This window comes from Euleptes europaea, chromosome 14, assembly GCF_029931775.1.
Source record: "Euleptes europaea isolate rEulEur1 chromosome 14, rEulEur1.hap1, whole genome shotgun sequence".
NCBI classification, from domain to species: Eukaryota; Metazoa; Chordata; class Lepidosauria; order Squamata; family Sphaerodactylidae; genus Euleptes; species Euleptes europaea.
The window spans coordinates 17,840,295-17,865,826 of record NC_079325.1 but is presented as its reverse complement, the minus strand read 5'-3'; the positions used below and the strand labels follow the sequence as shown (position 1 = coordinate 17,865,826).

The window sequence follows — 25,532 nt, the reverse complement described above, 5'->3', positions numbered from 1 at the left end:
AGTTAAGGGGGCATTGTAATCTTGGAGTAAGAGGCAAGTTGCATAGAAGTTTGGGCTGCCTTCCTCAGACTAACATTGAGGCTGCGAGTAAGATGTTGCTGTTCTTCAAAAAAAGGGGGGGGAAGGGCCATGGCTCAGTGGCAGAGCATCTGCTTGGCCTGCAGAAGGTCCCAGGTTCAATCTCTAGTATCTCCAGTTTAAAGGATGAGGTAATGTGAAAAACCTCTGCCTGAGACCCAGGAGAGCTGTCACCAGTCTCAGAAGACAATACTGACTGTGATGACCAATAGTCTGATTTGGTATACGGCAGCTTCATGTGCCCACATATCCAAAGTCAGGAGGAAAACGGACACCCAAATATCCTTTTCCCATAGGTACAAGACTTTCTTACAAATGACAGCACATTGGATTTCAAAACAGTCTTTAATAGAGATCACTGCAGGAAACAGGATATTAAAAAATATTTCTTTTTTTCTCTCCTCACACAAGATGCCATGACAGGTCACCACAAATAAGGAGGAAAAAGAAACATGTAATGTAATGTGCTTAGGGTAGTTGCTGTACTAACTTCTCTGGCAAGTAGCCAGCCAGGCTCCCAGCGCTACACCACCACAAGTGGTTTGATTAAATGATTAAGGTGCTTAAGTGATCCTTGTGTGCACCGAAGGTGTTTCAAAGAGACAACAACCGGCACAACTGCTGTATGTAGCCACATCTTCATTGCAACATGACCCCTTGGCAATGCTGATTAACTAGACCAGTTCACAATAGCTGAACTCGAGGCTCGGCTCATGTGGAGATCCACTTGGCGTCAAATGCAGGTCAAATGCGAAACAACCTCCAAAATTGTCTGCAGAGGAGTGAGAACCTTCAGCAAGCCAGAGGTTCAGTTTTTGAACGTACTGACTTTGATTCTGCGGTGTAACCGGAAGAGGTCAATGTAGACGTTGCGCTGCAGGACCGTAGAAGCACAGAGAAGGGCGCTATGCAGCACTCCCACAAAGCCTCCGATGAGAATGTCCTGACCTGGGGAACAAAGGCAGACATATTTTTTAGTCTTTGCTGAGCCCTCTTCACTGCACTGCCTTGTTCCTGATCAGAGCTGGAAATATTCTAAAAAACAGAATTCTTACTGTGGTCACCTATCTCCCTCTTTAAGAAATCTCAATTGATTAAATATGCATTTCAAGAAAGCTAATTTTAAGAACAAAACATTTGCTTTTTGGACTCAGAGGATGCTCGCCGGGTGTTTCAGTTAATAGAAGAGGCATTCCATCCACCCTGTGTGAATGAGGAATACCTCTCCCATGATGATACCTGCCAACTGTGCTTTAATAAGTGTTTGTATTTTTAAATAGGCTGTTGCCCCATTAGTTGAAAGTACCTCAAAAGGTTTTTCTTTTTAAATTAACCAGCTATTCAATATCTGTGTAATCCTAAACAGAGTTATATCTTTATAAGTCCAGGTTCCAGTGGAGCTAGAAAGCTGTTATCTCTTGCTTAACAATTCTACTACAAAATGTTGCAATCACAAAACAAGCCACAAAATTAACTTGCATAAATTATATTGGCCACTATATTGGCCACAAAATTTGCTTATTGATGTAGCTCATATTAGTCATGGACAGGTGTTAAGAACCATGCAGATAATTGATCACTGTGCCCAGCTCACTTGAACCCCCCCCCCCCGGTGAAGGGTAGTTTGGTAGGCAGCAGAGGAAAACTGACACACATACAAGCATCCCTTTGCTACTGAAACCAAGTCTAAGCACCTGTAAATGGAATGAACTCATTCTTCCTCCATCTCCCTTAGGTCTAATTTTAGATATCTCCCTGCTTCAAGGAACTTACAATCTTTTAGATGTTACGATATAGTAATAGATGTTACATGATTATATAGTAACAAATGATCGATGTGACTTAGAGCCACCAAGTTAACCATGATGCTAAGATCCTTTAAAATTTGCAACCTAGGTTGTGTTGGATTTGTGGCACCATCTCACTTGGTTTTTTTTTTCTATGCTAAATCTTCCTTTATTGGGATGACAAATGGTTTTTAGCACAAGTACTGATTGACCTCAGATTTGTATTTGTTTTTGCTACAAGTTTGATTTTTAAGTGTGTAAAATAGTCGTTGCCACCACCTCCTCCATTCCGATCAAGATTGGGGAGAGAGTTAATCCTTTCCCCAAAAACTGGCTTCCCATGTTCAAGTCATCCCCCAGAGCTACTATTGGCTTTGTGGCAGGGGGGACATACTGGTAGCTGGAGTTTTCCCCAATGGGAGGGGGAGGATTAAAACAGCCTCCATGATCCACACCACACGCACGTAATTTGGCTCCTATTCTGTTTGCAAGGTCAACAACTTATTCTACTGGAAATCTGGATCTTAAGCTCCACAATTCCATATTACCAACTTAGATACCCTACAGAACCACAAGAATTTTAATTCTACAAAAGGGGACCTCATGAGGACTCTCGGGAGAAAGGGAATCCTGCTCCCCCACCATACCCATCCCACACTGTCTCCTTGCACCTGCCCCCCCCCCCCCATTGCAATGTCTGCACAGGCATCACTTCTCTGGCTTGGGGGATTTTTTTACGTTTCAGAAACATCTCTAAACTCAAGTGGCCCCAGTGTGAAGATGTTTCAGTCCTCACACTGGGGCCACCCTATGGGAATGAAAAAAACTATGATCAAGCAGCACTGCGTTAATTATTGTTTCCATGGCTGATGTTTAACAAAACAAAAAACACCCATACACAGAGAAGTCCAAAGAACACTGTTCACAGTTATAAAGTTAGAGGTGATCTTTGATAAGAGGCTGACATCCAGTATGGAACAATTTCATTTAAGTTCCTTCAAGCAGCAGGAATTAAGTCACCAAGATTTTGACCTGGTCCTTCCATATAAATGGCTCTACTGAGTCCTGTAGAGAACAAGATCAAACTAGACCTTAAAAAAAACTAGATTCAGTAATCTGCACTGAAACTGTACCTGTTTTCCTCCCTACTGCCCACGGGTCCAGAGCTACCTGTAGAGTTTTACATTTTGCGAAAGTGTAAGATGGAACATCCACCTCTGCCAAGGTTCCATTTACACACCTAACATGAAGTAACTAATTGGCATGCAATAAATACACTCTTCATAACTGGTGAAGTCCCCTGCATACTGAAAGCGCATTTCTCAGTACAGTGTGATGGGGCCCTACCCAGAAGAGCTTATAATCTAAACTTTGACATAAGACAGGAAACAAAAATTAGGCAGGGATTTTTCAAAAAGGAAGAATATACATTAATTCCAGTTCTTAGAATTTAGAACAGTTTCCTACATCTATGAAGCAATTGCTTGTTTTCCAAATTCTCTTTTTGCAACGTGGTCCAATCTTAGAGAATTTGACTAAGACAACAGCACGTCCTAGATCAGGGGTCTCCAACCTTTTTGAGTCTGCGGGGACATCTGAAATTCTGACATGGCATGGTGGGCACAGCAACCAAAATGGCTGCCACAGGAGGTGGAGCCAGCCACAAAATGGCTGCTGCTTAACTTCAGTAACATAGTGTAGATTTTTGTGCTGTGGTGGCAACAGCTGCCAAAGCAACATGTAAAACAATCTGAGCAGCCAATCAAATCTCCAAAAGTCCACCAGAAGCCTTGCTGAGCTAAAGCCCTACCTAGCCCCACCCATTTCCTAAACACATTTGGCAGGTGCCAGAAAAGGTGCTAGTGGGTTCCATGGCAGCCACGGCCCTGTGTTGGGGACCCCTGCCTAGATGTAACTCATTTACTAAACATGTCTGAAGACAGCATTAAAAGAAAGTTTATCGTGGACAGCCCAGTACAGAACACAAACTGTTTTCATGGGTTTTAAAGAATGGTTTGAACACATGAAGCTGCCTTATACTGAACCAGACCCTTGGTCCATCAAAGTCAGTATTGTCTACTCAGACCGGCAGCGGCTCTCCAGGGTCTCAGGCAGAGGTCTTTCACATCACTGCAAACTTTCACATCACTGCAAACTTAACAAGTCAGAGGGACCAGACGGTATTCATCCTAGAGTTCTTCAAGAACTCAGATGGGAAATTGCTGAACTTCTAACAAATATATCTAATATGTCCCTTCGGTCAGCCTCTGTACCAGAGGACTGGAGAATGGCCAATGTAACACCCATTTATAAAAAAGGTTCCAGGGGGGACCCAGGAAATTACAGGCCAGTTAGCTTAACGTCTGTTCCGGTAAATTAGTGGAAAGAATTATTAAAGATAGAATTGTCAAGCATATAGAAGGGCAAGGTCTGCTGGGCAAAACCCAACATGGCTTCTGTAAGGGTAGGTCCTGTCTCACTAACCTATTAAGAGGTTTTTTTTTTTTTTAAGCGTCAACAAGCATGTGGACAGGAATGAGCCTGTGGATATTCTGTATTTGGATTTCCAAAAAGCTTTTGACAGAGTCCCCCACCAAAGACTGCTAAGCAAACTTCATAGTCATGGGATAAGAGGACAAGTCCTCTTATGGATTGAGAGCTGGCTGAAAAATAGGAAGCAGAGAGTAGGAATCAATGGTCAGTTCTCACAATGGCGGGATGTGAGCAGTGGGGTGCCTCAGGGATCTGTGTTGGGACTGGTGCTTTTCAACCATCAATGACCTGGAGTTGGGGTTAAACAGTGAAGTAGCCAAGTTTGCAGATGACACCAAATTACTTAGGGTGGTTAAAACAAAATCGGACTGTGAAGAGCTCCAGAAGGATCTCTGCGTACTGAAAGAATGGGCATTAAAATGGCAAATGAGATTCAATGTGAGCAAGTGTAAAGTGATGCATATTGGGGCAAAAAATCCCAACTTCCCATATACACTGATGGGATCTGTACTGGCAGCAACAGACCAAGAAAGGGATCTTGGGGTGGTGGTGGATAGCTCAATGAAGATGTTAACTCAGTGTGCGGCTGCTGTAAAAAAGGCAAATTCCATGCTGGCCATAATTAGACGAGGAATAGAGAACAAAACTGCTGATATCATACTGCCCTTGTACAAATCTGTGGTGAGACCACACTTGGAATACTGTGTACAGTTCTGGTCACCACACCTAAAAAAGGATATTACAGAGCTTGAGAAGGTGCAGAAAAGAGCAACCAAAATGATTAAGAGCAACTGTCCTATGGGGAGTGGTTAGGACGCTTAGGGCTGTTTAGTTGGAAAGAAGGCGGCTAAGGGGAAACATGATAGAGGTCTATAAAATTGTGCATGGTTTGGAGAGAGTGGACAGGGAGACGTTTTTCTCCCTCTCCCATAATACTAGAACACGGGGTCATCTGCTAAAGCTGGAGAGCGAGAGATTCAAAACAGATAAAAGAAAATATTTTTTCACACAACGCATAGTTAAATTGTGGAACTCCCTGCCCCAGAATGTGGTGATGGCTGCCAGCTTGGAGGGCTTTAAGAGGGGAGTAGACATATTCATGGAGGAGAGGGGTATTCATGGCTATTAGTTAGAATGGATACTAGTCATGCTGCATACCTATTCTCTCTAGTATCAGAGGAGCATGCCTATTATTTTGGGTGCGGTGGAACACAGGCAGGATGGTGCTGCTGCAGTTGTCTTGTTTGTGCCTTCCTAAAGGCACCTGGTTGGCCACTGTGTGAACAGACTGCTGGACTTGATGGGGCTTGGTCTGATCCAGCAGGGCCTTTCTTATGTTCTTATCACCTACTTGCCTGGTTCCTTTAACTGGAGATGCTGGGGAATTGAACCTGGGACCTTGTACAATGAGTTATATGATTTTTCTGCTGTTTCTCTTCGAGGCCCCAGTCCTAGACACACTCAGGACCAGCACAATTCCACGTCCATAAGATGGAGCAGGCTGCACATTAGAATTGACAGAAAAGCAACACACCTGTCAGGTAGAGGTTTGGGACAGGTGTCCGAGGCCTGACTGCGGCCATGACTTCAACCTGCATTCGAGATAAGCAGTGATCCGCTCCATACATTTCTCCCTGTGGGGCAGCTATGTAATGCTGGTTGGAGAGAGGAGTTCCTGCAGATACATGCTCAATCTGTTGAGAAAGTGGTGAGCGAGAGAGAAATATCACAGAATATGTTCCTCGTGGGCTATCAGAAAATGAAAGACTTGCTTTATTTATGGATCTTTATGCATCTTTATGGAAGCGAGTTCAGCATTTGGTAGGAGCAGAGCCTTCTTGGTGATGGTCTTACAATGCTCATTTATAATCTGCCCTGGTTTCTTTTTGGAAGAAGGTGCAACGTGTTCACCAGGCCAGAGAGCTAAAATTGGAGGTCTAGGGCTTGAAGAGCTGAATTTTAGTCTTGCCGCTAGCTGGTTTTGTTTGTCTTAGTGGATTAGTTTTAAGGCTGAGCCATATGCAGCTTTGTAAACAGAAGTTAAATGGAATGTAAATATAGACACCAAGAAAGGAAGTCAGAACCATATTTATGGGGTATGTTTCAGCTGTTAACAGGCTCCTAATTCCTACTTCAGATATTTTCAGAGGACAGCTGTGATGGTCTGCAGTAGAACAGCTAGATCCGAGTCCAGTAGCATCTTAAAGACCAACAAAATTACAGGGGTATATAAGCTTTTGGTCTCTAAAATGCTACTGGATGCTATATTTTTGATGGTTTACAAGTGGGGCTCTTCCCCATACCTTGTTGTAAGAGAATGGGTTTGAAAAACTGTCAAATCCTACCACATGAGCAAATCAAGGAGGAAAAAGTGTTTAACACTTCCCTCCCCCCCCCAAAAAAAATCCTTCTATTAACTTTTTACACACCTACACACAGGTTTCCTTCTATTGCTGATGTAAACGGCAGTGGTAACCAGCATTACACATTCCTTTGACACTTTTGCCAGTTTGTATGATCCTCTTTTCATAGGCCTTTGCCTCCACTAAAAAAAAGTTCTTTTTGGTCGCCCCAAAATATACATTTTATTTATTTATTTATTTAATTTATACCTCGCCCTCCCCAGCCAAAGGCCGGGCTCAGAGAGGCTACTTAGCTACACGGTATATTTTAAATACGTTTGGCTGAATAAACAGTGGAGTCATAGATTGTTCATGACAATCTGTATTTAAATGCGTTTCATCTCTTCATTCCTCCGGTGGGGAAAAGAAGGGTTGTGGACACAGGCTCAGCTGTGTCCATTTCAATCTGCTGTGCCGGTTCAGTGGACAGATCAAGTTCAGCAGTAGAGAATTTATCATGGTTTTAAACCAAATCAGGTTTAAGATTTTGGCCATGACCTTCAAAGCCCTAAAATGGTCTGGGACTCTTGTACCTGCGGGACCGCCTCTCCTTGTATACCCCCCAAAAAGTGCTTCGTTCAGCTGGAAAATATCTTCTGGTGATCCCTGGTCTCTCCCCCCACCCCCTGTTTTCTCTGTCTGGATAAGGTTGCTGTGCTGTTGTGATACTGTAGTGTTATATTGTCTGTTATAAGGACGTAATTTGTTTCCTGCAATAGCACTATTTTAGTGATATGTTAAGGCACCGGAGTTTTATGGTTAATTTCTATGTAATCATATGAAAAGTTTCAAAATTGTTTTAGAGTGATGTTAGCTGCTTTGGGCCTGGTCTCAGCAGGGAAAGGGTGGCCTATAAATCAAATAAGTAATAATTATTATTATAAAATTCAAACATTCCCTTACTTTATCTTTTACTTGAGGATAAATTCCAAAAACAGTTTCCATCAGAGCCTCCACAAAAGTATTTTTTAGATCCTCATACTCTGCTCCCCTCTTTGAGACACGCTCTTCCTTCCATTCCTCAAACCATTCATATCTTGCAGCTGTCAAGATGATCAGAGTGGACTTGCCTGTGAAGAAAGAAGGGGGGGGCTCACTTGCACTCAGCTGCCACAACATGGTATTTTTACAGGATGCTGGAGAGAGGGTAGTGAACCCTGTAGATGCTTCTCTGTGGTGGCCCCCGTGTTCATTCTGTTGACTCCAAATGCCTTGTGCTGGCCCTTCTCCACACTCTCCAAAGTCAAGCCCTGCCTGCAATTCAAACAGTACCCACCCCGTACCTGGGTTCTTCTTCTCCCACAGTGGGTCCTTGGCTGATGGAGAGGCAAAATATGCAAAAGGAATATTCTTTGCAGCAGTTTCTCTTGAGGAATTCAGGTATGATGTGAACCTGTCGAGAGAGAGAAAATAAAGCATTTCTTCTTATTCTATTATTTTTAAACTTGGGCTGGAGACTAGCAATAGTCAGAGAGTAATTAAGGTGGAAAGAGAAGCTTCTGGCACAGCGTGGTGTAGGGGTTAAGAGCAGTGGTTTGGAGCTATGGACTCTGATCTGGAGAACCAAGTTTGATTCCCCACTCCTCCACGTGAGCGGCGGAGGCTAATCTGGTGAACTGGATTTGTTTCCCCACTCCTACACATGAAGCCAGTTCGGTGACCTTGGGCAAGTCACGCTCTCTCAGCCCCACCTACCTCACAGGGTGTCTGTTGTGAGGAGGGGAAGGGAAGGTGATTGTAAGCCAGTTTGATTCTTCTTTAAGTGGTAGAGAAAGTCGGCATATAAAAACCAACTCTTCTTCTTCACACACACACTTGTTTTCTTCTGAGCTGCTTGCAGGGACCAAGAAAAATACTTGTGAGGTGGCTTGGAAGGGCGCTGTTTTGGTTTTGGGCTGTAAGCCCACATCTGATGGCCTTATGCAAGTTTCAGATGGGTAACCATGCTGGTCTGCAGTAGAAGAGGAAGTTTGAGTCCACGAGAACCTCAAAGGCCAACAAGGCTTCCAAGGTATACCTTTCTGAGAATCAGAGCACCCTTTGGTCTTATACAAGTTTTCAGATATAAAATGGGATATTTTCTTTCCTGATTTAGGATTATGTGGATGTCATTGGGGAGGGCTGTTTATGGCAGGTTCCTACCAGGCCCTGGCTGGGTCATGAGCAGGCGTGGCGGTCAAGAGCGGTGGACTCTAATCTGTTGAACTGGGTTGGTTTCCCCACTCCTCCACATGAAGCCTGGGTGACCTTGGGCCAGTCACAGTTCTCTCAGACTCTCTCAGCCCCACCTACTTCACAAGGTGCCTGCTGAGGAGAGGGGGAGGGAAGGCGATTGAAAGCCGCTCAGACTCCTTAAAGGTAGAGAAAAGTGAGGTATAAAATCAAGTCTTCTTCTTCTTGAGGATATTCTTGTAACTGTCCACAGATTTTTAGCTCAAAAATGGAAGTAAGTTTGGACTGATATTTAAGAAGAAGGACCTCAAATTCACCATGTTCCCTTTGAAAATACTAGTTTAATTCGGGACAGTAATCCTGAGCTTACTTAGGCAGCACTCTCCTTTCAGTGCACCCTCTAAAGCCGGGGTCCCTGACCTTTTTGAGCCTGTGGGTACCTTTGGAATTTTGAGATGGGGTGGTGAGCACCACCCCAAAATTGCTGTCACAGAAGGAGAAGCTAATATCTCCCTCTTTGCTTTGCAAAGAAATCACAGAAGGGCAATAAAAAGAAACGCTGGGCTGCTCAAGAGGGTGGAAGGAAGGGAGAAAGAAGGGGAGAATAAACAGAAGGAACACCCAAAGAGGCAATGGAACTGCAAGCCCGGGTGCTTACCAGTCCTCCTGATCCTCCAGTAACTGCAGCTGCTACTGCAGCTGTGCAAATCTCTTTCATTTGAACAAAGGCACCCAATAACAAGCCCTACTTCAAAAAATGACCCAGTCCATATTCTGAAAAGCTTGGCAGGTACCCAGGGAAATAGTGGTGTGTGCTACGTGGGGAAACCCTGCTCTAAAGAGATTCAGAAGAAAAATCAAGTCTTTAATCTGTCTAGGGATCTTGGGAAGAAAACAGTCCATACAGCAGAAATTGCATCAACACACATTAATGCACTTGTGGCTATTGTAGCTTTTCTGTTTGCTGTCTTGAATGGTGCGTTTGTATATTCAGTGCCATCAGTACGGTGGTGTGATCAGTATTTTCCAAGCACAAAACCCCCTGGGAGTTCAACAATAAAATTGTACCAGGAGTAGGAGAAAAACATTCAAGCATTCAAATGCATGCAGTTGTGCAGCACACATGGTTTTCCAAGCAACTTCTGAAGTCTTGGGTTAAGCCTGAACAAGACATTCTGCAAGTACAACCCTGCTCTATGGGAACCAACATGCTTATATCAACAAGGTAACGCAAAAGAGGCGTTGCTGCTACAAAGCTCTGCTCACAAAGCTATTAGAGCTGCAAGACAGCTTTTTATTGATAAAAACATGGAGCTGGGAGGAACAAAGTGAACATTAGTGACCCCTACCGTCTGGTGTCAAGATTGTATCAATGTGCTACTTTGTAAGAGAAAAATGTGGCTCAGTTTTGTTACTCCTAAAGACATTGTTCATAGCTGGCAGCAAGAACCAACCACATGCATCAACCAGCCCTTTAGATCAGGGGTGTCAAACTCAATTGTTCGAGGGCTGGATATGATGTTAATGTCACTTGGTCGGCCCATGCCTCGCCAGCCCAGATTGAGAATGGGGGGGTGGAGGGATGCCTCGGCTGGCTTGAGGGCCAGGAAAGAAGAAGAAGTTGGTTTTTATATGCTGACTTTATCACTTAAGGAAGAATCAAATCGGCTTACAATCACCTTCCCTTCCCCACAACAGATACCCTGTGAGGTAGGTGAGGCTGAGAGAGTGTGACTAGCCCAAGGTCACCCAGCTGGCTTCATGTGTAGGAGTGGGGAATCCAACCCGGTTCACCAGATTAGAGTCCACAGCTCCTAACCACTGCTCTTAACCACTACACCACGCTGGCTCTCAAGGGCCGGATCTGGCCCTTGGCCCTTAGGTTTGACACCCCTACTTTAGATACTATAAGGGCAACAATGAATTTAGTCCTTGCATTTCAATCTTAGCCAGTCTACCTGTACCACTCTGCCAATTCACCCAAATCAAATGAGACAGACTTGACTGTATCACTTGGGTTCTCCAACATCAATTATCCCTGCTACTAAACAACTAGTACATAGGGTAGAAAAGTAGTGGCTCAGCCCACTCTTTGTAGCGCTAGTTCCTGCAGGGAAATTATAGAGGTACATTTAAAAAAAAACCAATTTTTGGTCTCCCTCCCCAGCCGAAAACTGGTACAGTCCAACACCCCACAACTTTGCCATCTCATTTTGCTAAACGCATAGACCAGACCTTGAGCATAGGTTAAGCAAGGGGAGTAGCTTGTCAGATCTCAGAAGCTATGCAGAGTCGGCCTTGGTTAGTATTTGGATGGGAGACCACCAAGGAATGCCCGGGTCACTATGCAGAGGAAGACAATGGCAAACCACCTCTGTTAGTCTCTTGGCTTGAAAACCCTACTGGGTCACCATAGGTTGGCTGCGACTTGATGGCACTTTACACACACACACACACACACACAGACAGGGAGTAGCCAAGCCCTATCCTCTCGCCCCTCAAGAACTGCCCTGTTTTGTTCCCTTTCTACTGAGTTCTTTACTCCCCTGTTCTTCGAACCTGGCCATTGGCAGTCATTGGATTTTTGAGTCACAAACAAGCTGCAGCTGATCGGCAATCCAGCATCGTTCTTTCCCAAGCCTGGCAGAGAAGCTGAAGCAGCCAGGCTGGTTTGAAAGCTCTGCAGAGCTCGTATAACTGAAAAATGGACGGGTGGGCCTAGATTTCACCAGTCACCATTTCTCCAATAGTGGCCTGATTGTTTTCTTCCCCCCTCCGCTAGATCAAGCTGTCATTTCAAATTTCCTGAAGTAGTGACTTGCATAGCGGTCACTTTTATGAAAGAGCTCGGAAGTCATTTGCGAATGGCTCCAACAAGCCGGCAGGATCTACTGCAGACCTTCTCAAAAGCTCAGACAGCAAGAGAAAGTATTCTCAGGCCATTTATGCTCGGTAATTAGCAGCGCGTTCCAGGCTGAAGTGCCCTGCATATTTTTTTGAGTTTTTCACGCTGAACCATCATTCAGGAAGTGACTGCGAAGCTGGTGCATACTTGCTTTAATGCGACCTTTTGTGTTTGCTCCACCCTCGCCTCGAAGAATCCCCTCACGGAAGCATGCAAAATCACAGCCTCACGTTAGCTATGCAAACGGTGGTTGCTAATGGAAGGAACAAAGGAGCAGGCGAGTGGGGGGTGGAATCTCTCCTTTTGCATCTGGACTGTGAATAGGCATTTTAAAGGTCGCATTTTTTAAAAAAGAGCTTTGAACAAGCATCAAAATTGACCCTGCATAAATGGCCTCAGCTACAGGAGCAAAGCTACATCTTACGCTTCGTCAAGGTTGTTCTGTGTGTAGATGTAATAGTTTTTGGCTTCCAGTCCCAATTCCTCCTTGGAGCCTTTGAGTCCTATGAAGACGTTGAAGCCTCCAACACCATGCCGCACCATGGACAGCTGGCTCTGAACACCTGCAGGGAGAAAGAAGACACTTAAAAAAAAAAAAAAAGCCAATGTGCTGCACAGAAGTCCTGGAAGTAAAACGTGGATCCAAAATAATTGCCCAGAGCAAAAAATCGTTCCCTCTGACTCCAGATCTATATTTCCTTGTAGGTTTGGAAGGTTTCAGCCTCTACCTTTCATTTTTACAAAGCACCCAAATGGCAACTACTATAGTAGTATATTGCCCTGAATATTTTTTTGAGTTTTTCACGCTGAACCGTCATTCAGGAAGTGACTGTGAAGCTTCGAATTTCTTAAGAGCCCCTTTAATGCGACCTTTTGTGTTTGCTCCGCCTCCGCTGAGAAGAATCCCCTCAAGGAAGCATGCAAAATTACAGCTGCACGTTAGCTATGCACATGGCAGTTGCTAATGGCTATGCAAACAGGAACGAAGGAGCAGGCAAGTGTGTGTGGGGGTGGAATTTCTACTTTTGCACCGGCACCGTGAATAGGCGTTTTAAAGGTCGCGTTTAAAAAAAAAAAGAGCTTTGAGTGAGCATCAAAATTGACCCTGCATAAGTGGCCTTAGAGATCAGATTTGTTGTATCATGTGGGACTCATTCTCTTATCAATGCTATTCAGCTTTTAATTGAGGATCTGTATTAAAGTTTTGTTGTGGTATGTTAGCTTGGCCAGACATAGCCTATTCTGTACAGCAATCAGTCCTTTAGAGTGATCCATGCTCAAGTCAAACTGCAAGACAGTGCTTCAATACAGCCAAATTAATGCTTAGAAGAATGCGGGTCAAAGACAATAAGGCCACATGTGACTGCCTAGAAGAATTCAGTGACACAGCAAAGGGATTTAGATGTCGTAAGGGTCACGCTAGATTATCAGACAAACAAGAGCTCGCAGAGAAATCCTGCAGCCAAGGAAGCTAATGTGATCCCAGGACATAAGTAGCCTTAGGAGCTGGCAGCATGATTTTTGTCTGTGGCTTGACAGACATAACTACGGGAAAACCCTGCATACCCATATTTCAGATGGGGAAAAGTTTTGCAAAAATAGAGTTCAGAAGATGACTGCCATAAGAGTTTTTCTAAAACAATAAAAACAGCTGACAGTGGACAACAGAAGTGTTTAAAATTAGCTGTTTCTGACAGGATGATATACCCTTGCCAGGTACTGTGATAACAGATGCAAATATTAGTACATGCCTCATATTTGTACTACATAGTTTGAAGTTTGGCAACCCAGGTATGTGTCTGAAAGATCCCTGTGTGCACACAGGTGTCCAGCCTTCCATAGCTCTACATGGTAGAAACACCAGTTGTTCTTTGGCCTCTTACCTGGCAAAGCTCGCAACGTCTCTGGCAAGAGCCGCTCGTAGGTGTTGAAGATTCCAGCATCCGAAATCACAACAGGAGCATAAATATTAGTGATATCCTGCCCTTTCTTAACACTTACACCTGGAAGAGGCAAAACAAAACCCAAATGAGCGAAGCTCCTGAAGAGTTTCTTCCATGTTTATTCAACGAATTACAATTTGGGGTTGAAACTGATGAATATTTTCTTCAGGGAACAAAGTGTTGTAAGGATTAATGAGGCCCTCATACCACCCAAGTAAGGTAGGCAGATGTTATTCCCAAATTGCAGATGGGGAAGGGAGGAAGCAGTGATGGGCTGAAGCAGAGATAGACTACATAGCATGGCTAGGAAGAGATCCAAACTGGAGACACTTTGGCCCATTCTTAGCCCTTTATGTCAGCTCTAGTTCACGCATAGAACAGTTCAATGTTTATTAACAGAGCCGGTCTCGTGCTAACCATCAGGATGGCAGAGTGTTAGTGGCTACAGCATTCTGGTCAGCATTATTGAAAATCCTTTAACAGACAAGGGAAGCTTAATGTGATTAATGGGAGGGGGTTAGTAGGATAACACGCTTAAACACCCAGGAAATTTAGTGTGGTGGGAAGAGAACTGGCAGAATGACTTCTTTTGTAGATTATACCTTCTCTTCTTTGACCCCCACACCAATATGTTCAAATCCTACACAAGGCAAAAGGACAGCACAGCCATAGCCCAGCCTACCTTACAGGGATGAGAAGATAAAATGAGGATTGGAAAGTCATGCACAACATCAAGAGCTCCTTGAAGAAAGGTTTGCCGTATGTACAAGATGACAGATGACTGAAGAGAAGAAGAAGAGGAGGAGAAGGAGGAGGAGGAGGTTTTTATATGCCGACTTTCTCTACCACTTAAGGGAGACTCAAATCGTCTTACAATCACCTTCCTTTCCCCTCCCCACAACAGACACCCTGTGAGATAGGTGGGGCTGAGAGAGTGTGACTTGCCAAAGGTCACCCAGCTGGCTTCATGTGGAGGAGTGGGGAATCAAACCCAGTTCTCCAGATCCGAGTCCACCACTCCAAACCACTGCTCTTAACCACTACACCACACTGGTTCTGAAGAGCAGTCTTGAAAAAAACAGTACTTCCATGCAGGTGTGAGCAGCAGAACCTCAGTGAATAGACTAAGCACAGAGCCCCTTCTGGCAAACTCCAGGGCTTGTATAAACCCATAGGGTATTCTTAGTTCTCCCCCATCCTTTGGGCTTGTTCCCCATTCTCACATGGGGCTTCTGGCAGTCTGCCATCCAAGGGCCTCACCTGCTTAGCTTCAGCAGCATTTGGTTCTCCTGAACCACCTCCCTGGGATATTCATGGGCCACTTTTGAAATCCCTCAAGTTTCATGTCTGGGTAATCAGGTGGCATGAGAGACAAAGCTCACTGCATGATCACCTGGACCAGAGCTCTGCCCCCACCCCCCAGCTCCTCTAGTTAGGAGGAGCTTCCAACTTTTCCCCATTACAGGGCTTTTGTACAACCATCGCAACTGACTGGTACAGGTAATAAAAGGAGTGCTGGATATTCTAAACACATGAGCTGAATTTCCTTTTAGCATTGCCCATTTGCCACTTACACAGTACTTTCACCCGCCAAAGCACTTTGTGTACATTATCTTTTAATCCTTGCGACAACCCTATAGAGTAGAGAAGTAGTACCATCCCTGTATTGCCAATAGGAGGCTATGGGGAAGAGAAAGGGTAACCTAAGGCTACCTAGTCCATAGCAAAAGTTGAACAGGGGACACCATAATTCACAACCCCATCTTAGCCTGTCTGACACCAAACTCTCAGTCAGACACACACCCCAATCCAGTCTAGCTCACCACAGGCTTGCCCTTGGGAATTCACCAAAATGCTCTGCACAGGTGCCTTGGTAAGGACAGCCCCTCCAGCCTGTTCAATGATGGGGATGGAGTGGAATGCAATTTCACTGGCACCTCCTTGAGGATACCAGCCACCTTTCAGGTAGTGATTATAAATGAGTGCATGCAGAGGGAAGCTGGACTCTGTGGGAATCGATCCTGTAAAAGAAAACAGGAAAGGAGAGGGAAGGGTTAGGGTGGGGGGTTGGGTAACCAAAGCATAGTTGCCGTTCAACAAGAGAAGTCTCCCTACCTTCCCAGCACAAGACCGCAGCCCATCAAGATCTTGCAAATAGGTTCTACTGGTCCAGACAAAAATTTACTAGCTCACCGGCCCGCATTAGTAATTTATGACCAGGCAAGCTTGATCTGAATATCCCAGTGAGTAGACACCCCCCTTCATTCTGCTCATAAGATCTGGATGAAAGTGATAAGAGAAAGACTGTTCAGAGTTTTCCAGAGTGCTTCTTGCAGACATGATGTAAAGTAACAGATCAACTGCATTTAAGATCTCAAATCAAGGAATTTACAAAATAGAACTCAACCATAAAGAGGTTGCTCGGCATCATCTCTCCCCTACTCTACTATTACCATACAGTAAAATTGCAGTGTGCTATAATGTCTGTTTCTTCTTCTTCAGTGGTATGGCTTTATTGCCCATAGCCTTAAGCCCAACCACACTAATTTAAAGAGAGAAAAAAGGGGGAAAATATTCCTTATTTAAAATTATATAAATTATAATTTATATAGTTTTATAATTTTATATAATTATATAATTTATATAAGTTTTTTAAAATTTTATTTTATGATGAATTATTACAAGGTAAGGGGCAATGGACTTAGTAATATTTGGATTCTTATCCCACAGAAGAAAGGAAAAACTTTGACCATTACTCAGAAACACATCCTTTTTGAATAATGGAGTTATCTATCCATCCATCCCCCCTCCCCACTAAATAAAAGGCTACTGGAGGTTGTAATCCATTATAGGAAAGAGAACACACCCTTCTTACTTGCAGGTTTGTACTTTTAAAATCAAGCTTTAATAGCTCCATGCCAACGCTACTTAACCATTCTCCATAGATAATAAAAAAGCACAAGTAAAGCCTAACTGTTCCAATCTTTGATCAATCGCCCTCTTTCAGTTACTCTGAAAAGAACCTTCTAGTAGTCTGAGGAGCAGCCTACCTGTATAATTAAATAAAATCTTAATCCTGAGTCTATATGCATCTAACCAAGCTGCCGATGCCAATGAAGGAATTGTACATTCTTACCAAAGATATACCTGATACACAGGCAATTTGGTTATTTTTCTCAAGAATTTGAACTGAAAGAAATCAATGTCCCCTGAAATACCTTCTACTCAGACTCCAGTACCATCAAGGATCATTTGATTAATTAATAACATATAATAAAATCTCAGTGTGCTGCAATGTTACGTCACATCTCCCTGTTCATACCAGCAACAGCCAACTAGCCGTTTTAACTATATAATCACCAACAGAAAAGGGAAGAGAAAGCCGTGACAGATTTCATCCCATTGTTTAGTTCCACCTGCAGTTACGGAAGCCCTGCGCCTTTAGCAAGGGAACTGAAATAATACGAGACCAAACTAGATACTCATCCACAGACCTGGATGTGAAAACCTCCCCCCCACAATTTAAATAGGAGCAAGGAGAGGGCATGATTGGGATGTTGTGGGTAGCGTGCTAAATCTTTCTCCCCACACACATCAACTGCATCTCCCCAGCCAGAGTCATGAGACATAAGTGTAGAGGGGAAGCCGCAGATAGGGGGAATAGCAAGGCACCCTTTCCCTCCCCACACTTTCTCCCCTCCAGATGCTAGATTTCTGACCCACAAGAGACACAATGATATTAAGAGACTTTCCCCTTCATGTTTTGGGTATTATTAGCTGAAATGCTGTGAGTGTGCTCTCTCTCTCACACACACGCAAACACCCACACTGCAGGTGGGAACAGATCAGAGTCACCTACCATAGGTAGGGAAGATATAGCTGAACACTGCTTTCAAATCTGCGTTTGTCGTGAGCCCTGCAGTGACTTCTGAAAGGCTTTTGGATGCCATTCTACAGAACGGGGAGATCAAGGCCAGCAAGCCGGTAGAGTTCAGAAACCTGACCAAGGGCATTGGGAGCATTTTCAGGAGAGTCATGTAGCTACTTCCTTGGGCAATTCTCTGCAGAAGGAGAGAGGGGGAGTTAGTTCAGCACACGTCTCCAAGATGCAGCAGCAGACCTTGGTGTTTTGAACACAAAATCTACGAATACTGATGTTCACCTTCACAAGCAGGAAGAAGGCTGCGGTTTTAATACAGCAAATCTAGCACTCTACCAAATTGCCAAACTGGCATACTGATCTCTGTACCTAAGTTATAGTTTTCCAAGTTTACCTTGTATGTATGGCTACGTTCTTTCTACCTTGACCCAGTTATAGCCTTGCTACCGAAAGCAACACATGAACTTGTTTTGTTTAGAATACCAATACTTTCTTGAACTACCTTACATTTCCACATTTGGGGAAGCTTGGCCCTTATATGGGATTCTGCCGTTTATAAAAACTGACATTCGGGTTGTGATGATTTTCTACTGCAAGATGCTTTGAAAGCTAATCTGGCTCAAAAGGGGGCTATAGATACAATAAATTACAAGCATAAATAATAGCATAAGAGCAGCCATGTTGGATAAGACGAGAAAGGCCAACGTAGCCCAGGACATTCCCCACAGAACTAATGAGACACCTCCGGAAGGTCTGCATAAACCTAAACCAGCCTCTTTTGCTGCCCGACTAAAAATGGTTGAGGGGTAAACTGACCGCCCCCCTGAGGCAGCATGGTACATGGATTAGAGAATCAGACTAGGATCTTTGGGATCTATGCTCAAATCTCCACTCTGCAATGGAAGTTTGTTGGGCGACTTTGGGCTAGTCGCTCTCTCTAAACGTACCCTACCTCTCAGAGGTTGGTGGTTGTTGCAAGGATAAAATGGAGGATGGGAGAACAATGTAAGTCACTTTGGATACCCATTGGGGAAGAAAGAGGGGTGTAAAGAAAATGGGGGAAGGGAACTGTTCCACCAAGACAATTTAGAAAGGATTATTACCTTTACAAGCACCACAAATCTGTCGATAGCAGCAGCTTCACTTGGAAATTGTTTCTTTAAGCCATCAACGTGTTCCTTCTGCCCACTGTGCATGTAATACTTCTTGCCATTATTAGGATCTCCCAGAATGACTACATCGTAGGGAGAGTCCATTTTCGCCCACTGGAGTTGTCCATCTGTGAGCTGGTCAACAATCATACGTTGAAAAGAATTCTCCAGCATCTGCCCTACATAATGGATACCTGGAAGGGAACTACAACGCATTATAATGGAAGACCACCTATACTTTGGAGAAACCAGTGCCCTCGTTCCTGAACATCTATGCAAGTGTCTTTGTGGGAGGAACTAGGTTAAGGAAATGTGCCAGCATCATTTCATGTTATGTAGCTTGTGGGTAACATTCCACCATCCACAGGTTCTACTGAAGCAACCCTTAAATTAGTGTGAAATTTATTATCAGAGTTCTCTTTTGTTACATATACCCAGCAGGATCAAATGGGTATATATAACAAATTAACTGAGGATTAAAAGAGAGGGCGGGGAATGAACTATTTACATACCCTGAGCTCCTTGGAAGATGTATGGGATTCTACAGGTGTTTTCCTTGGTGCAACAGGGAGCAGAGAAAGAAAAAAACTGTCTGGCATCATGGGACCCACATGCACAGAAATCAGCACAAAATGGGGCTGTGGTGAGGTGGATGGGCACTGAAGATCACCTCTTGTCCCATTCGCTGCCTGGTCTGTCAGGCCCAGGGTCTCCCCAGCAGCAGGCCAAGTCCAGCCATGATGCTGGATGGCCAGAAGGAGCTGCCCAGAGTTTAGCACAAGCAAGGCCAGAGAGCTGTTGACCCAGCAAAGGTAAAAGCCCAAGTGAAGGCTTATATAGGAAGATAACCCCACCCGCTTCCTGTAGCAGAGTTGGGGACCTGGATCCTGCAAAGATCTAGACAGCAGCGCTCTCCTCCTGCATGAGTCCAGAGTGTGGGATGTCTTGAGCTCCCAGGCATTTACTTCCTTCCCCTGGTCCAGGCTTCAGCTTGGACTCTCTGTCTTCTTTGGCCCTGCGGAAAACTCTGGGGGTGCTGGAGGTGGACAGGTCCACACCCAGGGTCCCTGGCCTGCTTGCACCACTGGCTCTTGAACTGCAGTGGTCGAGAATGCGGGGGGGAGGGTGTCTTCCCCTGGAGGCTCTCTGGTCCATGGAACCTTGGGTATAATGGGCATGCAAAAGGCTCCTCAGTGCTTGAGATGTCTTCCTCCCAGGTCAGCACCGAGTCAGGTCCTTCATTTTGTAGCAGTGGAAGAGCTGGCAGGACCCCATATTAGTACAGACATTTGCCCATTTACAGGACTAGCAGAAATATGAGAAATAAGCAGAAAGGCCAATCTGAGAACTTAGTGTAGTGCAGTGGAGTGGAGTGGATAAGCCTGCGGGGGGAAACCCAGGTTCCAATCCCTGCCCAGTCACAGATGTTTGGCAGCTGATAAGCAAGATTTAGAAGAGTTGTGTTTTATACCCTGCTTTTCTCTACTTTGAAGGAGTCTCAAAACAGCTGATTGGCTTCCCACCCACCCAGCACCTCAAAACAGGCACCTTGTGAGGTAGGTGGGGCTGAGAGAGTTCAGAGAGAACTCTGACTAGCCCAAGGTCATCCAGCTGGCTTCATGGGGAAACAAACCCAGTTTACCAGATTAGAGTCTGCTGCTCATTTGGAGGAGTGGGGAATCAAACTCAGTTCTCCAGATTAGAATCCGCCGCTCTTAACCACTACACCAAGCTGGCCGATAAAAGCTGTCTAGTCCTGATAAAAGCTGTCTAACACACACACTTTTATCAGGACTAAATCTTGCTTACCAGCCAATTCAACTTCAGCAGCTGAGCAGGGATTTGAACCCGGGCCTTTGTCTAACGTTTCTTTCTCTGCCCACAGGGTAGGTATCCTGTTTGGATGGACTTACCTACGTCAAACTCAAAGCCCTTCTTATTGAAAGTGTGGCAGCAGCCCCCCGCCTTCCCATGCTGCTCCAGGACCAAAACACTCTTCCCAGCTTTGGAGAGGACCACAGCGGCAGCCAGGCCTCCATAACCACTCCCAATGACAATGGCATCCAGGTGGTGAGGAACTTTTTCCTGGGAGAATGCTGGAATACAGAAACAAAAGGACACGATCAGCATCGTTTCCTGCTCAAATGCAATAGGCTGACAAATGATAATGTTGTAACCCCCCCTTGACATTACTGCTGCAATCCTAAAGACACTTCCCTAGGAGTAAGCCTTAACAAGGGGAGGGGCCATGGCTCAGTGGTAGAGCATCTGCTTAGTAGGTAGAAGGTCCCAGGTTCAATCCACGGCATCTCCAGTTAAAGGGACTAGGCAAGTTGGTGATGTGAAAGACCTCAGCCTGAGACCCTGGAGAGCCGCTGCCAGTCTGTGTAGACAGTACTGACTTTGATGGACCAAGGGTCTGGTTCAGTATAAGGCAGCTTCATGTGTTCATGTGTACCTGGCCTGGGACCTGCCCTTAAGCACAGCTTGTAACATGGGACCCATTTTAAATGTTTCTTGCCCCTGTTGTGTTCACCCATCTCTCAAAAATCCTTGAAGAAAAATGATGTGCCACTGGTACAATCTATTTAAAACAGATCACCCCACTGTGTGCTAGAGGGGACTGCACCCTTGTGGATCCTGAGCAGTCTTCTAAACAGCAGAGCCACAAACCCAGAAAAGGTCCCTACTGCAATATAATCTGGGAGCTTCTCAGGAAAACGTCCTGATCTGCTCTCACTGGAGAAGCAATGACTTTACACCCATGCGCAGGTTGCCTGCCTCGAAAGAGAAGGGGAATAGTCATGTATGTGCTCCTATGGGATGGCAAGTGTTAGGTGCAATACTGAGAGATACTGAAATGTATAGTAGAAAAGAGCAAGAGTCCAGTATCGCCTTAAAGACTAACAAAATTTCTGGCAGGGTATAAGCTTTTTGTATAGGAAGTGTATGTTTTACTCCCAATCCACAATGGGTTGGATCCTTGAGATGTTTGAGCGGAAGGAGCTTACACAAGAAGACCTCTCTTTTTTCCTTGCAGACACCCCACTCCACTTTCTGCTGATGATCTGGGAAACCCTTGTGAACCAGCAGAAAAGTTGGATGGATCCACCCCATTACGTTTGCTCCTATGAATCTGTTCCATTCACAGCAGAGACTTCCATCGACAGATAAGCCTCCTTGTACTGGCAGACAGCAGCAGAACAATCCTTAAGATCCAACCCATGCTATTCAAATGGTCTACCAGCCCTACAGAACAGGGACTGCAGGACACGGCAGACAGCTTGTGAGCTCAGGGTACAAACCTTGAGCTACTGTTTAATTCCAAGTATAAAAATTAAACCCAACCTGGAGAGGTCATACCAGGACCGACCAATGAGGTAAGACAAAGAACACTCACCCCACTACTGAGAGGATTCTAAAACACACCTTGTAAAGAGGGAGTAGCAGAAGGGTTTTTTTTTGATGGCAGAGGAAATGCTAGTAAGCATCTTATCATTTATTTGACCTTCTACTGATTTTATACTGTTTTATCTTTTTTTTGCCCTTGCAGCAACTCTGACCGAGTATGTCACTATCCTATTTTGTGCATGGAGGACTGAGAAAGCAGCTTGTTCAAGGCCACAACTAAGTAAGACTTATATCCCAAGTGCCTGCTGGCCAAAATCCATGTTTCCTATTGCGCCATGCTGATTATGCGCGATGAGAATTTAACACTGGCAGTAACACTTTGTACCATACAGACCTTTATATTACCACAGTAACCCTGATAACAGTCCAGCTAGGTATGCCAGTGTTGTTATCCTGATTCTGCAAATAGGGACTGAAGCCAAGAGACTGCAGCTTTATGTCAGGTGGGATTTGAACCAGCAACTTCTTAGCGTCTAGGCAGCAGTACAGTAGTGTTCTTTGGAGTACCTCAGAACAGATGGGAGTACTGAACGAGCAGCTACTGACTTCATGTGGCAGTTCAAGAGCACCAAAGTATGCCATAAATAGGTAACGTGTGAAGAGGAAAAACAGGCCGATGCACCCCAGGAGCTGCAGCCAATTGGGGCTCCCTGGGATGAGACCATCATGTATCCCCAAAGGTTTGGCGTGGGGGAAAGATACATGTGCAGCCTCTCCTTCATTCTATCAGTGTACCCTGCTGCTGTCTATAGTGTATGAAGCACTGCTTAAGGCCACAATGGCTTCATTTACAGCACAATCCTATGCAGAGTTACTCCAGTCTAAACCTACTGAAATGAATGGGCTTAAACTGGAGTAACTCTCCTTAAGATCACACTGCTAGAGTAAATACCATGGAACTCAATGGATCTGGGGGGGGATATGGATGGGATCAGGGCGCATATGAAACTAGCAAACAGGAGAAATGGAGGACAGTAAGAATTGTGAAAGAGTCAAACTACATGGAAGGCTCCAAATCTGAATCTGCTTGAATGATATCAGAGCCCAAGGTCCAGAAAAGTAATTTTTAGGGCCATTCCTGCAGCAAAATTAGTTGTATCAAAATATCAGACAACAGAAAGCTTTCCAGACCAAGCCTAATGCTTATTATCAGTTCTGTTCCAAGGTCTACTCAGTGGGGCTTTCTCCCGGGATGGCACTCCTGTAGACTCTGGGAAGCAACTTACAGCAATGCAAAAAACAAACAACCTAAAGCCTTGTTTAAAAGTTATCCAAGTTTCTTGGAGAAAGGGCAGGATAAAAATATACAACCTAATGAAATATATGAGTATATCTGATGCTGAGAGCTTTGGAGTATCATGGATTTAACTTAAAAGTTAAGCATGTGCTTAAAACTACACCGTGGCCAAGCGGCACCTCAAAGCCACAGGCGCCTTCCGGACTAGACACCTCGTGCCCGAACAATTGTTGCTACAATAGACCAATAGTAAGAAAGTCAATTCCTTTGAAATGTGGTGTTGGAGGAGAGTGTTACGGATACCGCGGACTGGCAAAAACCTGCATCAGTGGGCTATAGATCAAATCAAGCCCGATCTGACCCTAGAAGCTAAAATGACTAAACTGAGGCTGTCGTAGTTTGGTCACATTATGAGACGACAAGAGTCACTGGAAAAGACAATCATGCTAGGAAAAGTTGAGGGCAGCGGGAAAAGAGGAAGACCCAACAAGAGAGGGAGTGACTCAATAAAGGAAGACAATTCACAGTGGGTAGCCGTGTTAGTCTGTCTGCTGTAGTAGAAAAGGGCAAGAGTCCAGTAGCACCTTAAAGGCAGTGGGTAGCCGTGTTAGTCTGTCTGCAGTAGTAGAAAAGGGCAAGAGTCCAGTAGCACCTTAAAGACTAACACAAATATTTTCTGGTAGGGTAGGAGCTTTCGTGAGCCTGTGGCTCACGAAAGCTCCTACCCTACCAGAAAATATTTGTGTTAGTCTTTAAGGTGCTACTGGACTCTTGCCCTTTTCAATAAAGGAAGCCACAGCCCCTCCCTTTGCAAGACCTGAGCAAGGCTGTTAAAAGACAGGGCGTTTTGGATGGTGATTCGTAGGGTCGCCGTAAGTGCGCAGCGCCTTGACGGCACTCAACCCGCACACCCAAAGGCTGAATCCCGGCTGCCCCTTGGGGATGATGTGGGGAACCCGCGCGCCCTCCAGCCCCGCGCCCCCTCCCTGGCCGCCTTCCTCCGGGCTCGGCGCCCTCTCCGGCTACCTCGCTTGAGGACCCGGCTCCGCGCGTCTTTGTCGGTCACCAGAGGCGAGGGCGGCCGCCGGGAGTCTGCCGGGAAAGGGTTGCGAGAGCGGCTCCACCCGCCCAGGGCCTTGCAGACCCCCAGGAGCAGCGCCGCCAGGGCGGCCACGACCACCAGGTAGCCCCACATGACGACGCGCCGCTGCCCAAAGCGCCGCGCGCTCGGAACCCGCCTGGCGACTAAAGCGCGCAGGAGCCCATCATCATCATCATCATCATCATCATCATCATCATCTCCTCCTCCTCCTCCTTCCCTAGGCTGGCCCTCGAGCGCCCCCCCGCCTTTTAAAGGCGCAGGCGACTAGGGGCTTCGAAAGGGGAACCAAGCACGCGCCGGTTCTCGCTGCCCAAAAGGGGTTAATTTATGGGCAAGGGGCGCTTCCATACATGCGGAAGAATGCACTTTCAGACCGCTTCCGATGCACTTGGCAGCTGGAGTTTACCGTGTGCGACGGCAAAAGCCACTTGCAAGCAATCGTGAACGCGCGTCGAAAGCGGGTGGAAAGCGCCCCATTCAGCACGCGCGCAAGCACACGGGTGTCGGATTTCAGCACCACGTTGCATTCCAGCGATAGTAAACTCCACTCCAGACGTTGCAGAGAGTTTGTAAAAGTTCTCGTAGGTTATCCGGGCTGTGTGACCGTGGTCTTGGTATTTTCTTTCCTGGCGTTTCGCCAGCAGCTGTGGCCGGCAGCTTCAGAGGAGTAACACTGAAGGACAGTGTCTCTTCTGTCCTTCACTGTCCTTCAGTGTGACTCCTCTGAAGATGCCGGCCACAGCTGCTGGCGAAACGTCAGGAAAGAAAATACCAAGACCACGGTCACACAGCCCGGATAACCTACAAGAACCGATGAACTCTGACCGTGAAAGCCTTCGACAATAGTTTTTAAAAGTTTTATTAAGAAAGGAAACGGGTCCGTAGATCTATACCAACTTAAGGTCAGAATGCCGATAGGGAGGATACAGGCTATATAGAGAACACACACTAGAATTGGCTACACGTAATCT

The 25,532-nt window shown here is 45.3% G+C and overlaps 1 protein-coding gene across 1 annotated transcript; it reads right to left on the bottom strand.

Moving 5' to 3' along the window:
- Nucleotides 1-886: 886 nt before the first annotated feature.
- On the bottom strand, nucleotides 887-24,654 carry RETSAT (retinol saturase). Its single transcript, XM_056860885.1, has 11 exons — nucleotides 24,486-24,654; nucleotides 20,725-20,907; nucleotides 18,764-19,005; nucleotides 17,640-17,841; nucleotides 15,604-15,801; nucleotides 13,721-13,840; nucleotides 12,262-12,400; nucleotides 8,044-8,153; nucleotides 7,664-7,830; nucleotides 5,893-6,052; nucleotides 887-1,026 (listed from the first exon to the last, which is right to left on the bottom strand). The coding sequence occupies exons 1-11, from the start codon at nucleotides 24,652-24,654 to the stop codon at nucleotides 887-889; spliced, it is 1,830 nt and encodes a 609-aa protein (XP_056716863.1).
- Between the last annotated feature and the right edge of the window lie 878 nt (nucleotides 24,655-25,532).

Bases quoted from the DNA above. Each gene is read 5' to 3' on its own strand.
- RETSAT (XM_056860885.1), bottom strand. From the start codon at position 24,654: ATGTGGGGCTACCTGGTGGTCGTGGCCGCCCTGGCGGCGCTGCTCCTG. The intron at 20,908-24,485 runs GTAGCCGGAGAG...TCTGTATTCCAG, and splicing joins GAGCCGGGTCCTCAAGCGAG to CATTCTCCCAGGAAAAAGTT. The intron at 19,006-20,724 runs GTAAGTCCATCC...GTTCCCTTCCAG, and splicing joins GGGCTTTGAGTTTGACGTAG to GTATCCATTATGTAGGGCAG.